At 41.7% G+C, this 16,808-nt stretch overlaps 1 protein-coding gene across 1 annotated transcript in view; it reads right to left on the reverse strand.

The window, feature by feature from the left end:
- The window catches only part of RFWD3 (ring finger and WD repeat domain 3), a gene marked incomplete at its 3' end in the record, with an annotated part of 31,214 nt that extends 17,318 nt beyond the window's left edge, over nucleotides 1–13,896 (reverse strand). The window contains exons 1-4 of the mRNA XM_081108089.1: nucleotides 13,787–13,896; nucleotides 10,271–10,838; nucleotides 5,165–5,367; nucleotides 1,391–1,461 (exon numbers count right to left, since the gene is read on the reverse strand). Of these exons, the coding sequence (XP_080964215.1) occupies nucleotides 1,391–1,461; nucleotides 5,165–5,367; nucleotides 10,271–10,836 (840 nt within the window). The 5' untranslated portion in view covers nucleotides 10,837–10,838; nucleotides 13,787–13,896. The remainder of the gene's footprint in view (nucleotides 1–1,390; nucleotides 1,462–5,164; nucleotides 5,368–10,270; nucleotides 10,839–13,786) is intronic.
- Between the last annotated feature and the right edge of the window lie 2,912 nt (nucleotides 13,897–16,808).

The following is a 16,808-nucleotide window of genomic DNA, read 5'->3' on the forward strand; positions in this document are numbered from 1 at the left end:
TTGAGAATGAGGGAGAAATGGGCATGCTTATATATTATTGCTGCAAGTAGAAACTTGGCACAAATTTTCCAGAGAGCAATTTGGCATTATCTATTAAAACTAAAATACATATTTTTCTTTTCATATAGCAATCTCTCTGCTAGGAATATATGTCATGAATACAGACATAAAATTTGCCAACACATTTCTACAAGGATGTTCAGTGCAGCATGATTTATATTAGAAAGAGCCTTTGGCCAGTGTGGCTCAGTTGGTTGGGGCACCAACCTGTATACTGAAAGGTTTTGGGTTCGATTCATGGTCAGGGCACCTACATCAAAGTCACCCCTCAAGTCCCACCACCCCCACCTCCGCTTGCCCTCTCTCAAAATCAGTATGTATATCCTTGAGTGAGGATATAAATAAACAAAAAAGAATGAAAAGGGAATGATCATAGTATACATGACAAGGGAAGAGTTAACTAAAATTTTATTTATATGATGGAACACTATTATTAAGTTACTAGAGGTCTGGTGCACAAAATTCGTGTGTGGGGGAGGGGGGAAGGGAAGGTGTGTGTCCCTCAGTCCAGCCTGCACCCTCTCCAATCTGGGACATCCCTCTCACAACCCAGGACTGCTGGCTCCCAACTGCTCGCCTGCCTGCCTGATTGGCCCTAACCACTCCCCTGCCAGCCTGATCGACGCCTAACTGCTCCCCTGCCAGCCTGATCACCCCCAACTGCCCTCCCCTGCTGGCCTGGCCCCCCCAAGTGCCCTTCCCAGTCGACCATCTTGTGTTGAAGTGATGGTCAATTTGCATATCAACTCTTTATTAGATGGGATTAATAAAAATAAGGTTTAACTTTATGTGCTAATAGAAAGCTCTCCAAAATGTAGTTGATGGGAAAAAGAATAAAAACAAGATACAATATAATCCTATTTGGGTAAATTTAAAACATTTTTACACATAAATTCACATGTACATAAAATTTTTTTTCTAGAGGGAAGAAATAAAAACAGAGACCATACACAAATTTGCAAAAAGTAGATCAACGATGTTTTGGGATTGGCCAAGTCCACAATTGATGTAAATAACTTAAGTACAATAATTTGTTATTTTTTAAATTAAAAATTGCTTATCACATAGTTATCACCTTCTGCCAGATAGTTCATAAACTACATTCCTATATATTATTTTAACTGATACTTAACTTTGTTAGTTAGGCAGGACAAGTTACCCTCACATCTTCACCCCCCACCCGCTAACCCTTTTTTAAAACTAAGAGAAAGAAGTCACACAAATGACTAACTTAGATAAGATCTACTCCTACATCTCCTGCCTATAAAGCCTGCAAGTTTTTCATTTTAGCCTGCAGTCTCCTTTTCATTTCAAAAAAAGTTCATATTACCTGCTTGGGGAATGTGTCTCTTCCACCACTACATATAACTTCTTGCTCTGCTGAAACACCTCCTGGTTGTTCTGCCAAGTTGTTTCCAGAAATAGCAGAATAGGTAATAAAAAAAGAAGACATGTGTCATAAGGTATCAGACGGTAGGAGAGGCTGAACTCACCATTTCTAATTGGTAGTGTTAGTGTAAAAGGGATAACAATTTTCCCAAGCAGCATCAGTGAATTTCCCCCTACTTATTTTAGATATTTTCTAACATATATAAAAAATAGACAGAACAGCTTAACTATCCATAGGTACCCATCACCCCATTTCAAAATAATCAGTTATTTTTATAATCTTTTTCCAGCTTAGCCCTATTTTCTTTTGGAATACTTAATAACAAACTCTTAAATATCATTTCACTTGTAAAAACTTTTGTAACACTAACTGGTAAGGATTTACTTTTACATAACATTATTATTGTACCTCATAAAATTAACACTAACCCATTAATACCTTTAATACCCAGGCACTCAGTTCATATTCAAAATTTCCCAACCGTATTTACTACAGTGAATTTATTCCAACCAGGATTTAAACAAGGTTTCCAAAATGAGCTTGATTGTTATATGTCTCTTTAAGTCTTTGTTTTTCCTTCATAACAATTTTCCTTTACTCATTTTTATCCCCTCCTTGTCATTGATATATTGGGGGAATTTGGTCATTTTGTCTTATAAAAAGTGCTACATCCTGGATTTGACTGTTTTCTTGTGGCACTGCTTACATTTCCTATAAACTGACAGATGCAGAGGCTTCAGTAGATTCAATTCTGGTTTTTGGGGAAGAGGAAGGGCAGCAAGATACTTCTTAGGTTGTGCATCTCTGATTATAGCACATCAGGAGGCTCAATTGGGTACAGGTGTTGTCAGTCCGACCCCTAAACTATCAGGGTCTTCATCAATCTTTCACACCTTCATTAATGGTGATTTTTAATTTTTAGTCATTTTTCATGTAATTTTTCTTGGATTGCTGCTAGATTTTGAAGTACTCCTTACTCCTGGATTTTACCACTCATATACTCTTCTAATACCAAAATGATTTCATTTTTTACCTTAGATCTCCAATCCATTTACTATATCCTGGTTTATAGTATAAGGAATGAATCCACTTTTATTGTTTTTCAGTTAGATATCCAGTTTTAACAAGAATTTAAGTCTCTTATCCCCACTGATTTGAGATTTTTCCCTTTACAAAACTAGATTTCCTTTTTTTTTTTTTTCAAAACTAGATTTTCATATACATTTAGATATTTTTGTAGATGTCCCAAATGTCATACATTTTAGATCTGAATGACTGCATCTTTGAGATACTGCTTACCTTGTTCCTCTACTCCTTTCTGTAAACTGTGTGAATTAGTTATTATATCTAGTCTTAAATAAATTCATGTTTTTTGTTTTGCAACAATACTTCTTAGTGGTGTAGATATTTCTGACTATAGCATATCAAGAGGCACATTAGTTCTGGCGATTTTAGCTTGGTCCCTATAAAAGAATTCCATTAACTTTTCACCTTAATGACTTTAGGATCCACTAATGATCTTTACCTGAATACATTGTTTTATTAGGAGCCACAAAATGACCCCCGACCCCCTTCATTTCTGCCATTACTAGATAATTCTCCTATTTATTTATTTATAAATATATCTTAATTGATTTCAGAGAGGAAGGGACAGGGAGAGAGAGAGAGAGAGAAACATCAATGAGGAGAGAGAATCATTGATCGGCTGCGTCCTGCACGCCCCTACTGGGGATCGAGCCCATAACCCTGGGCAAACCCGGGACCTTTCAGTCTGCAGGTTGGCTCTATCCACTGAGCCAAACCAGCTAGAGTGGTAATTCTTCTATTTTAAAAATCTTTCTTTGGCGTGGGTGGGAGGGATAAAATGACAGAGTTTTAAGGGCAGTGAAAATGTTCTGTATATTATAATGATGGTTGTCCAAACCCATAAAATGTATAACACCAAAAGTGAACCCTAAAGTAAACTATGGACTTCAAGTAATTATGATGTATAACAAATGCATTATTCTGGTGAATGATGCTGATAATGGAGAGTCAGGCAATGCATGTGCAGAGATAGAGGGTATATGAGAAATCTCTGTATCTTGCTCTGTTTTGTTGTGAACCTTTCTTTTAAATTACTCTAAAAGAAAGTCTTTAAAAACAACAACCCTAAAACTTCCTTCATCAATTATTTGGTTTTACTCAATACAGTTCACACAAGGAAAGGTAGGATAAATGTTTACTCCTTTATTTTTCAGCTTTCAGACTAATGAGTTAGGGCTCTTATAATTTATTAAAATAAAATGACTGTTAAATGAGTTTGTTTTTATTGATTTTTTTTTTGAGAGAGAGAAACATCAATTTGTTGTCCCACTTATTTATACATTCATTGGTTGATTCTTGCATGTGCCCTGACCAGGGATGGAACTGCCAACCTTGGTATATTGGGACAACACTCCAACCAACTGAACTAACTACCTGTCCAGGGTAATAAATGAGATTTTTAAAAAATACATAATTATGAATTTATATATTTTCATCGATTTAATGCATTTCAACCTATTTAAATCCAAATACACACTCATTATTCTTTCTGATGCTCAAACTGTCCTATTTTATTTTAGGTTACTAAGAACCCTTTCTAGGTTGTTCTTATGACATATCTCTATGAGACTTAGATTGTCACCTTGCTTTCTAGCCTAATAAAATGCCCTAGACCAGTGGTTCTCAACCTGTGGGTCACGATCCCTTTGGGGGTCGAACGACCCTTTCACAGGAGTCGCCTAAGATCATCAGAAAACACACATATAATTACATATTGTTTTTATGATTAATCACTATGCTTTAATTATGTTCAATTTGTAACAATGAAGCTGGGCATCACCACAACATAAGGAACTATATTAAAGGGTCACGGCATTAGGAAGGTTGAAAACCACTGTCCTAGACTCATATTTGAGATTCCTATCCCAGACCTGGAAAGCCATTTCTCCAAAAGGCCCTGGTTCCATTTAGTGGGAAAAGCCCACAATCTCGGGTATCAGAGGGTTTAAATGTAAGCAAGACCTATGATCTTGGGGTCTCTGCCCACCAGTTGCTAAACAAAGTTCCACTTGCACAATACATAACGTTATACTAGGACTTAAAAAGAAGAAGACTAGATAGGGTGCTAAATTTACAAAGCTTTTCTTTACAAACAAACAAACATCTACTTCCTTCTCAGATGTCTAAGAAAATGAAAGGGAATATAAAATGTGATTACAAAATAAATGATTCACTGGGTCACAAATCATATTAAATTGCAAGTCAGATCAAATCCTCTCTATACAATTATGGCCAGTGAAACCTGCACTATAAAGCAGAAATCTATTGCATTTGCGGGGAAAAAGAAAAAGTATCAAAACACGTATCCAGAGACTCTAGCCTTTTGAAGACTGAGCATTTTTTGTTAATCCTCACTGGAGGGTATTTTTTCCATTGATTTTTAGAGAGTGTGGAAAGGAAGGAGGGGGAGAGACAGAGAGAAACATCAATCGCTTGCCTCCCACAGGTGCCATGATCAGAGCCAGGGGTGCAAACTGCAAACCAGGTATGTGCCCTTAACTGGGAATTGAACTGGAGACCCTTTGGTACACGGGCCAATGCTCTAACCACTTAGCCACACCAACCCGGGCTAGAGTCTAAGCTTTCTATATATTAGCCTTGTGAATCCAAACCTGGATAAACACTCACCTTCCAAAATGGCAGCTTCAGGTTCTGCCTGCACAACCACCTCTTCATACTCTATGGAACTTTCATTGTCAGAATCAGAACTACTTGGTACCTGCAAGTCTTCAGATACAGGATTGCTAGCCCCTGAATCATGAGAAGTAGTTGGCAAAGAAGGTTGGCTCCTGCTCACTTGAAAGTAAGCATCCAACGGTGGTGCTCTGGACCTATTTACAAAGAAAGGCAATAGAATGTACAATAGACCACCATCATAAAAATAACCCAATGTAATTTGGAGGTAAATCCTAGTCATTTGAACCCATCTCCAGGCCCTTAAATGCTGCCTTTGAACAAAATAGCAGAATTAGGCAGATGATGGCTGGTCTGTATACTTTCTTCCACTTAATTATATTAGCCCACACTGGAGCCTGACTCTTCTACTAAAAGGTAATTCTACTTTACTGGCCCCTTTGGCCATGTGTTAATACCTTTTAAAGGATATGACTCAGCAATCTGTCAATATTAGGGGGTTGGGAAGAGAAAATGGGCATGAAGAAAAAGGGCCCTGTTGGTCAAATATGGTCTCATGGATTCTGCTGCTACAGTTAGGCAGATCAGGTCTTTTGGGATACTGAATGAAGTCTGGCTTCAGTCATTGTTTCAGCTCTTATTTTTAGACACTAGAGGCCCAGTACACGAAATTTGTGCGGGGGGGGGGGGGGGGGGGGGGCGCGCGCGCACGCGCAATCCCTCAGCCTGGCCAGGGCCCTCTCGCAGTCCAGGAGCCCTCAGGGGACATGGAGTCAGGCTTCTGGCTGAGTGGTTCTCCACCTGTGGGACCATCAGGGGGCAGCTCCTGCCTTGAGCATTTGCCCCCTTGTGGTCAGTGTATGTCTTAGTGACCGTCTGCCCCCTTGTGGTCAGTGTGTGTCTTAGTGACTGATCATTCTGCAAAAGGGCCAAAACCAGCTGACATCCCCTGAGGGGTCCTGGATTGCAAGAGGGCCCAGGCCGGGGCCGAGGGACCCCACTGGTGCACAATGGGGACCAGGGAGGGATGCAGGAGGTTCACCAGCTGGGGAAGGACCGCAGGAGGGCTCCAGGGCATGTCTGGCCCATCTTGCTCAGTCCTGATTGGCCAAACCCCAGCAGCAAGCTAACCTACTAGTCCACTATATGCCCCCTGGTGGTCAGTGTATGTCATAGCGAGCGGTTGAGCAGCCTTAGCATATTACACTTTGATTAGTTGAAGGGACAACCGGACGACTAGACACTTAGCATATTAGGCTTTTATTATATAGGACTGGAGGCCCGGTGCACAAAATTCGTGCTGTGTGTGTGTGTGTGTGTGTGTGTGTAGGTGTTACCTCCGCCCAGCCTGCACCCTCTCCAATCCGGGACCCCTCAGGGGATGTCTGCCAGTTTAGGTCCGATCATATCCCTCTCACAATCCGGGACTGCTGGCTCCTAACTGCTCACCTGCCTGCCTGCCTGCCCCTTACTGCCCCATCCCCCATCAGCCTAATCACCTCTAACCGCCTCTGCCTGCTGACCTGGTCGCCCCATGCAGCCTGCTGTTCAGTTGTCCCTCACTAACCCCCCTGCCGGCCTGGTTGCCCCTGCAACCTGCTGTTCAGTCGTCTGGTCGTCCCTCATTAACCCCCTTGCTGGCCTGGTCACCCCACGCAGCCTGCTGTTCAGTTGTCCGTCTGGTTATTTCGGTCATGACGGCCCCTGGCTTTTTATACTTTAGGATTATTTTTCTTCTCAAGCTTACTATCTGGTTAAGGTTAAAAACACAACATATCAAAAAAGAACTCAAGGAGAGTTTGGGAGCAGATTTAACATTCCAATTCATTCTGGCTGACTGAGTTTTAACTGTAACCACTTTTATAACTGTTTTCCTTGTTTCCAAGGTAGCAAGCCATACTCCACCCCATTAATAATGACATTTGATATTAAAAACCTAAAAGATGTTCTGAACTTTAGAACATACTACCAAGCTAATAATCACAAAGTATTAGTGAAAGGTGACCTACTTTAAGTTTTAATAACTGTTTTTATAGCATTAAGGTATATTATTACCCAGAACCATTATTGGAGATTGCTCATATAGAAAACTTTTGATTTCTTATAGGATTGCTAAAATTTATGACTAACTAGGGCCTTCTATTTAAAAAATGGATGATTAAATGGAACAAAATAAACATTTGGTAACCCATTCCATAGACAGAAGATTCACCCTTATAAGAAATGTGAATAAATTAAAATGAGTAGTAGCAATTGTGAAGCCTTTGATTCACAATTTGAGAACCAGTGATTTTTAGCATAACCACAAGATTCTAAAATGAACTGTGTACCCATAAGCAGTCATTTTCTTTTCTCCTTCCCCCGCAGCCTGTGGCACCACTAATTAACTTTGTTTCTATGGATTTGCTTATTCTGTATTTTCTTGAATAGGACCATATAATATGTGGCCTCTTGGGTCTGGCTTTTTTCACAACTTGATGATAAATACAAGGATTATATCATCTGCAAATAGCTATAGTATTATTTATTTAAAAAATATTTTTTTCTTATTTTTATTGATTTCAGAGAGGAAGGGTGAGGGAGAGAGAGAAACATCAATGATGAGAGAGAATCATTGATTGGCTGCCTCTTGCACATCCCCTACTGGGGATTGATCCCGCAACCCAGGCATGTACCCTTGACCACAATTGAATCCGGGTCCCTTCAGTCCACAGGCTGATGGTCTATCCACTGAGCCAAACCAGCCAGGGCATTTCTTTCTAATACAAATACCTTGTTTCTCTAATCTAGTGTGTGTGTGTGTGTGTGTGTGTGTGTGTGTGTGTGTGTGTCTGTCTGTCTCTCTCTCGCTGCCTAACCTGGAACCTCCAGTACAATAGTTAATCAAAATGGCAAAAAAGTTTTAATGCACATTTATCTGGCTCCAGAATCCATGTTCTTTACACTGAACTACACAGTCCTTGGCCTTTTAGGTTTATTCCACTTTATGGAGACAAACATGTGACTGTCAGTCAAATAGTTTGATTAATATCTTTCAGCATCTAAATTCTGTAACCTGAGCACAGATTCTACATATGTTGGCAATTTTCTAATTATTGTTTGACTTGTGTGTGTAAATATCTTCTAGGAGAATCATGCTGAACATGCCAACAAGATAATTTATTCTCTGTAGAGTTTCTATTTCTCTCTGTAAACTGGCACCTGGTTTATAAGTGTCATTCTGTGAGGTGGTTAACACAAGTGTCCCCGACCAAGAGCAATCACTCAACTGAGTGTATGAACAGCCAAGGCTGAAGAATACTGTGAGAGGCCTCTTGGTGAGCCAGTGCCTGGGGACAACACTCCCAAGTCTCAACCCATTTACTCACTTCAGCAGAGGCCCCAAACTGCACTACCAGGTACTGTCACCTGTCACACAACTGTGTGAAGTCTTATTTTTGCCTTCATAATCTGAAGGAATGACACCTTAAAATAACAGAGTTGGATGCATTTGTAACTCTTCTTTAATACAGAACTAGACACCCACCATCTTTGATGGGTCACATCCAGAAGTGACCAGGCCCTACAGAGACTGGAACCACATTAATAGCAGGCCCTGCTTCAGTAATCAGCAGGATCCATGGAAAAGGATGCTGAATCCTGAAGGCACAATCCCAATTCCAGAGTTACCTCAGACAAATCACAAGTTATCCCATCAGCTTCCTCATTTGTAAAAATAGATGGCCTAGGCCCTAGCCACTATTTTTTAGTACCATCTCACTATTCTCATAGTGTTAAGACAAAAGTATTAAGCTCCCTCTATATCTATGTAGAAAATGAGTCCAATCCAGGTTCATTACCAGCTCTACTTCTGTGTGGTAGCTATGAGACCTTGAACAAAAATTCTTGGACTCCACAAAATGAATTCAACCTCTTTAAACATGAAAATATTTAAAAGACCAAATATGAAAGAAAGTCTTTCAAATAAAGCAGGGGGACTTTAAAAAGAGGTAAGACATAAACAATTGTTATTCTTTTTTTTTCCTTTTTCTTTTTCCCCCCAATATTTTATTGATTTTTTTATAGAGAAGGGAGAGGGATAGAGAGTTAGAAACATCTATGAGAGAGAAACATCAATCAGCTGCCTCCTGCACACTCCCCACTGGGGATGTGCCCACAACCAAGGCACATGCCCTTGACCGGAAACGAACCTGGGACCCTTCAGTCCACAGGCCGACGCTCTCTATCCACTGAGCCAAACCGGTTCGGCAACAATTGTTATTCTTTATAATAATCCTGTCAAAACTTGACAGCTTAGCCCTTCAAGAGGTAAATTCAAACCAAAAACTATGAAAAAAAAATTTTCAACTCTTCAACATAGTGTCAGGTGAGGAGGAATGGAATGCTTCCCACTCCGTCAGATAAGCTCTTAATTCACATTCTCCTTTTCACAAGGATTCTCTAAATCTAGCCTTCACCACTATGTAGAGTGCCAATAAACAATGGATATTGGGTGAGTGGAGTGAACTTGCAAATTAAGAAATACACACACACACACACCCACACACACACATTTATATACAAGATGCAAATGATCTGAAGAAAAAACAGCCTCTACAGAAGTAATTGCCAATAAACTACCATCAGTTTTCAAAGCATTTGAGTATAACTTATCCCTTGCCTGGCCAGAGTGGCTCAGTTGGTTAAACACTGTCCTGTGCACTAAAAGGTCGCTGGTTCAAACCCTGGCCAGGACACATAAAGGGCTTGCAGGTTCCATCTCCGGTTGGGGCACATTGGAAAGGCAACTGACCCATGTTTCTTTCTCCCCCCCACACCCTTTTCCTCTCTCTAAAATCATGTCCTCAGCTAAGGATAAAAAAAAGATAAGAGAAAAAAAATTAAGTATAACATACCCTCTCAATTACTTTGTTAGGTAAATAAAGCAAACACTTTTAGTTTCATCTGACCTGTGAGAAAATAGGGATTCAGAAAAGTTACCTGACTTGCCAAAAGTCACAATGCCTATCTTATCTTAAGCAGTACTGGAGTTATGACTAGAGCCCAAGTTTAAAATTCCCAATCTGGTACTAATCCCATAGTCCACACATTATTATTTACCTGGCACTGTCCGTCCTCTGAGACCCTCCGGTTCTCGCTCTGCGTGAAGCAGTCCCTCTCCTCCTTCTGGCTCTTACTGGCCCCACATTGTAGTCTGAAGAGGGTCTCAGGAATTCTAGCATGCCATGAAGTCTCTGTAGCCCATTAATGAAGTTGCTCATTGTGTCCAATGAAGACACTCGGATGGTAGGGTTAGCATCAGATTCCTGCCTATGCTCCTCTGAAGTTCCTGGATTGATGTTCTCCACATTCTCTTCTCCCACTTCCTCTGTCAGGTCAATGGACACCTGTGGAGCAGGCTGCAGCAGGTGTGGTTCCCCTTGGCTGCTGACCACATCAGCAGGAGCAGGCTGCAGCAGACGTGGTCCCTCTTGGCTGCTGACCACTTCAGCAGGAGCAGGCTGCAGCAGATGTGGTCCCTCTTGGCTGCTGACCACTTCAGCAGGAGAAGGCTGAAGTAAGGGTGGTCCCTGTAGGCTGCTGACAAGTTCAGTTGGAGCAAGTTGTCCTAGAGCATTATGATCTAACTGCATCTGAACATCATATTCCATTACTTCTTGAGCCATCACTGAGGAAGCAGTATTTGTAAAAGGTATTAGTAAAAATAGATAAAACATGTCATATAGTTGATATAATCATATCTAGTTTTGTAGAATTCTATTTAAGATCATTCTTGGCAAAACTGAGAAGATTTTAGTTAAGTCAGAGGTGTTTTGGTAATCATCCACTCCCCTCCACTCCCCCCCCCCCCCCCCCCCCCCCCCCGTAACAAGCACAACCAGTTGTCCAGGTCATCCTTTGAAAACATGAAGTCATGTGACCATAGTCCGATCTTCTTAAATAGAAATAAGGGGATTGAACTACTGAGTCTGAAAGTAATATCCCAGACATCTTGCGGTTCTTTGTCATGACCTGAATATGGACATTTACCAAATTAATTCAATTACTAAGTGGAAATTACTTAATTTCTCCAAAAAGGTTAAGTAACCTTTATTTACTCCATCCTTTTCATTGTTTCCCATCTCTAATTCCATTTAACAAATATTTATTAAGCATTGTTACGTAGACACCCCACAGACAAGACGCTGTATAACAGAGTTTACATTCTAGAAAATGGGAGAATGTGAAAATTAGACATTGTGATATTTGGTTTTGAGAGTCGGAGACAAAAAGCATAATTTCAGACACAATAGTAAGAGAAAGCCTCTCAAAGAATAGAACTCAGCTGAGGAGTAAAGGATTAAACGAAGTTGGCCATATAAGAGCCAAGGAAGTATCAGAAGGAAATCAGTACACAGGTCCCTGGCAAGCATGGATTTGGTGCATTTGAGAAACCAGGCAGACAAGTGTAACGAGTACAGTAAGGAAGAGCAGACAACATGGGATGAGCCTGATGGGGCAGGACACTATCGCTGAAGGTCTTGTTAGAGAACTTCTTGCGTTAGGAATGGGCTTTAGGGAAGCAAGATTGCAAACCAGGTGACTAGTTTATAAGCTACTATGGGAGTGTAAACAAATGGTTACAAAGGCTTGGACAAGAGTGGACAGCTTTGCCCTGCCAGTATGGTTGAGCGTCATCCCATGCACCAAGAGGTTGAAGATTCCATTCCCAGTCAGGGCACATGCCCAGGTTTTGGGCTCGCGCCTCCCCCCCCCCCCCCCGCCCCCAGTAGGGGGCATGCAGGAGGCAAGGATCGATGTTTTTCTCTCTCTCTAAAAAAAGCCCTAACCAGTTTGCTTAGTGGTTAGAGCATCAGTCCCAGGAGCCAGTCCTAGGACTGAAGGATTCCTGGTGGCTCTGGTCAGGGTGTGTGTGGGAGGCAACTAATGTGTCTCTTTCACATCAATGTTTCTCTCTATCTCTCCCCTTCCCTTCCACTCTCTAAAAAGTCAATGGAAAAAAATATCCTTGGGTGAGGATTGACAAAAAAGTAGATAGCTTTGAGAATCCTCAGAAGAGACATGGCAGAGATTAAATGATCTAAGAAGGAAGAGAGACAGAAGAAAAGCAGGCCAAGGACTAAAACTATAGACGCTAACATGAAAAGGATAAGAGTTATAGCATTTCTTAAAAGAATGTTTCAGGGAGATAATGCTCAAGTGTGCCCACTGCTACTAAGGGGAAAAGATGGACATTAGATTTAGCAATGTGGAACTGACAGATAACTTAGAAAAGTGCAGTTCCCCCAAAGTGATGGGGTAGGGCTGAAAAGATGAAACTCAAGAGAGGGGATTATGTGCCTCAAGAAGAAAGCTGATTCCACACTATGCTGTGGGAAAACGGGAGGTTTAAGCCAGAAAGACTTAAATCAGCATGAGAGGCAGATGAGTGTAGCCACTATGGAAAACAGTATGGAGGCTCCTCAAAAAAATAAAAAAAAGGAACCGCCTTATAACCCAGGGATTCCACTTACGGGTATATATAGGAAAAAAACCCCCACAACACTAATTCTCAAGAATATGTACACCCCTATGTTATGTTGGCCATTGTCATTTTTTTTAACTTGACAATCTAGCCCAGCCGGCATGGCTCAGTGGTTAAGCATCGACCTATGAACCAGGAGGTCATGGTTCGATTCCCCAGTATGGGGTGTGCAGGAGGCAGCGGATCAATGATCCTCTCTTATTGGTGTTTCTCTCCCTTCCTCTCTGAAATCAATAAAAATATATTTAGAAAAAATAAATTTGACAATCTAAGGGGAAAAAAGGCCAGTGCCCTGACTAAATAGTCAAGTACTGCATCCTTTAAAAATCCTTGACACACACACACACACCAGCTGAAAACCTCTGGCCTAGAGCAAAAGCCTATTTATTTTTGCCATCAGAGTTGGGAGTTTAAAATGTTAACCTCCCACTAGTCATTTTACCAAGCTTTATAACTCAGATTTCAATCCGTGTCCACAACTAGCTGGGACGAGATGGCACCCAATTAACAAAACAAGAAGCGGCGCCAGGGAGTCAGGCCGGCAGGCCGACCTTGGCTCAGATCCTTGCTCCGACACCTACCCTACCGGTGGGACCTTAGGCGGGTTTCCCCTCACTAGTTCGCCTGTAAAATAATAATAAAAGTATGTACGCCGCAGTGTTGCTGTGAGGCTAAGCTAAATAAAACTAAAAATCAGGTTCTTCAGTCACCTCGGAAGTGACGCAACTAACCGGCGCTCAAACCGAGAACAATTATTTGCAACCCAAGAGTTTCAGGCTCGGCTCCCGGGAGACGGGCTGAGGAGACTCCGGCCTGCAGCGAACTCGCCTCCGAACTCGGTAACTTCCGGGACCGCTCGAACTTCCTGTCTTCCCCGCCCCCACCCCGACCGAGGGCCTCTCAGAAACCCCGCAACAGCCGGGATTCCGGCGTCTTGGCCCTGACGGTTGGGACCGCGGAGAGCGCCCGAACCTTCTCAGGGCGCGGGGTTCCACTGGGGCGCGCCTACGTTCCGCACCCAGAGACCAAGCTCGGATGTTATCCCGGAGACAGAAGCGCAAGGCCCGGGGAGAGGTAAGCGCCCTCCTCACCTGCGGCCGGAAAGACGCGGTCGGCCTCGCGAGCCCGCCGCAGTCCGTTTCTTCCGCAGAACTCGCGTCTCCCGATTCCAACCTCCCCGCCTCAGCCGCTCAAGCTGCCCGCCTAAATCGTGGGCGGGGCTTTCTCCTATTGGGCAGCAGTCCCGGCTGTCGACCAATACCCTCTCTTCTTCTTCCTTTGGTCCCCGCTGGGTAAAAGAGCGGCGCTCTCATTGGCTGGTCCTTCGCCAACGGACGGGACCGCGCGCGAGGAGGCCTCGTCCAATTGGTTAAAAGCTATGGCCCGTCCCCTCGCGTCCAGCCCCCAAACGCGCCGGAGGAAGGCTCTTGCCGCTCTTTATTTGAACTTTCTGGCGGAAGAAAAGTTGTAGGAAAAAAGTTTCTCGGTACATTTTGAGGAGAAGATGACAATATTAAAACTGTGGCTCCTGCTGCTTCTCCCTGTTTAGTAAAGGAGCTGTCTTTATCCAAAGACTGGTAACTAATAACAATAATTTCAAAATATTCCCCTCCCCCCCATCCCGTTCGTATACATTCTCTCTTGGGTTTGGAGAGCGCATGCGGATTTGCTTACCTGATCTCTTCAATCCCAAATCACTGCAGTAAATTGCCTGCTACTAAACTATTGTCACATCACTTAAACAGCTAATATTTTTCAAACATCTCCCTGAAAGATGAAATCTCGCTAAAATCTCAACCTGGGCACAGACTGCACATTGCCAGAATTTTATTTACTCGGCTGCCAATTTTCAGTGGAATTGGTAGCAGACGAAAGCATAAGTAATTGAAAATCTTGGCCAATACAAATAATTACAATATTTTTCTCCTGCAAAACCAGCATTAGCATTTTTTTACTTTTCCCCCTTTTCTTGCTATAGCTTTTAGCCTGGCTACTCCAGGAGAAAGGATTTTTCTTTCGCAAACACATTAAGTTACAGAGTAGAGTGTAAGACATTTTGAGTCATTCTCACTGTTAATGTAAGTTGCTTGTTCAATGTAAAACAATTAGAACATTTTTTTTAATTAGAACATTATAGAGGCAAAAAAAGGAAAACTCTATCCAGAGAAGTCATCATAAAGTTTGTTTAAAATCTTCATCTGGTTAAATTTAGAAAGAGATAGGATTCTGTTTTAATCTTAAAATATATCTGAGTGACTTCCCATGTTAATGGATACATAGGCACATTGTCAAATACTGAATATTCTTTGAAACGATTTTAAATGAAAAAATGAATAGGTAATATAGCAATGAAAAAATGAATAGGTAATATAGCGCATGGCTAAAGAAATGTGTGCAACACAAACGGCTGCTTAGTGAAAACTCTACAGAATGTTACTAGATGGTTCCGAAAGCATATTCATTCATGTCCACCTAATGGCCATGTTCAGAGGAAGAGAACAAACAAAGCCAGAAATATATAGTCTTGTCTCCAATTTTCAAAGGTTACATATAGTTAGAAAGAAATGTGTTGTCTGTGTTCCCTTTAGGAGTGAAATTCCAAGCTTTATGGGTGAAAAATACCAACCTTTCTATTGGCTGGTGGAACCTAAGAAGATTCATTGGATGTGAATCACGAGAAGGAATATATCTGCTGAGATGGATTCCCATGATCAACCAAGGGCCCACATTTTACAAATAATAAGAGCTGAGCCACTGTTTGCTGGCAGGGGCTTCTCATGTGCTCCGTATACCAAGCAGAGCTGCTGGCACTAGGCTCTGCTTTCTAAGTCTTCCTAGATTGTGAGGGAGCGCCTAAGACCTGCCCTGTCCAATCAGAACTGCTCCATGGTGACCAATCAGGAGTGGAAGGGAGTGATTATAAAGGAGCATGAGAAAACTTTAGGACTTGATGGATATGTTCATTATCTTGATTGTGGTGGTACCTACATAAAAAACTTATCAAATTGCACACTTTATTTTTTTCCGTATATTTTATTGATTTTTTACAGAAAGGGAGAGAGAGTTAGAAACATCGATCAGCTGCTTCCTGCACGCAACCAAGGTACATGCCCTTGACCGGAATCGAATTTGGGACTTTTCAGTCCGCAGGCTGATGCTCTATCCACTGAGCCAAACCGGTTAGGGCAAATTGCACACTTTAAATGTGTATGGTTTATTATTATTATGATGTTCATTATCTTGATGGGGTTTGGATTATTCATGTGTATGCATTTGTCAAAACTCATTGAATGGTATATTTAAGATTTGTGCATTTCACAACATAGAAATGTTAACTGCTTATCCCCCTAAGCCCCGTAAACAAATATTAAACTTAAGTTTAATATAAATGCTGATGTGTTTTGGAATGAAGTGTACTGATATTTGAAATTTTCTTTCAAATGCATAAAAAACTAGGATGGATTAATGGATAGAGTCACGGATAGATGGATAAGTATGTGATAAAGTAAATATAGTAAATCGTTAGCTGTAGATTTTAGGTGGTTGGCATATAGTTGTCCAGAGTATAATTATACTGATTTTTCTGTGTATTTGAAAATTCTCATAAATAAATGGTGTGTGTGTGGGGGGGGGGGGGGGAGGATGAATTACAGGGCCTTGGAAGATATTCTGTGCAAATTGAAGGACCCTGGAGATTAAGCTTTATTAGTTTCACAATAAATCCACTCCTGCCTGTAGGTCTGCCAGAGTACAAATAACTAATCTATAAGGGAGAATTTTCGTTGTAAGCCCTACAGTAAAGACAACAAAGGATTTTAAAGATGAAAATAGAACCTAAAGAAAAACTCTAAAAAAAAAGAATAATTTTAAATGCTCAACCTGCCCACGTTTATTCTACATTTTTTATTTATAAAATCACTTGGGGCACAGTGCACGAATTCGTGCCCCTTGAAAGGAACTGTGGGCCGCAAGGCAGTGGTGGGCATAGGGGTGGGTCTTGGCCCATCCTACGCACCCCCACCTGGCCCCTCTGGCAGCGGCCCCTGGTCCCCTGTCTGTTGGCAGCCCTGCTCCTGCTGTCATCGCTCCCACATGCTGATGGCGCCGGCCCCG

This window comes from Myotis nattereri (assembly GCF_964212035.1).
Source record: "Myotis nattereri genome assembly, chromosome: 15".
NCBI classification, from domain to species: Eukaryota; Metazoa; Chordata; class Mammalia; order Chiroptera; family Vespertilionidae; genus Myotis; species Myotis nattereri.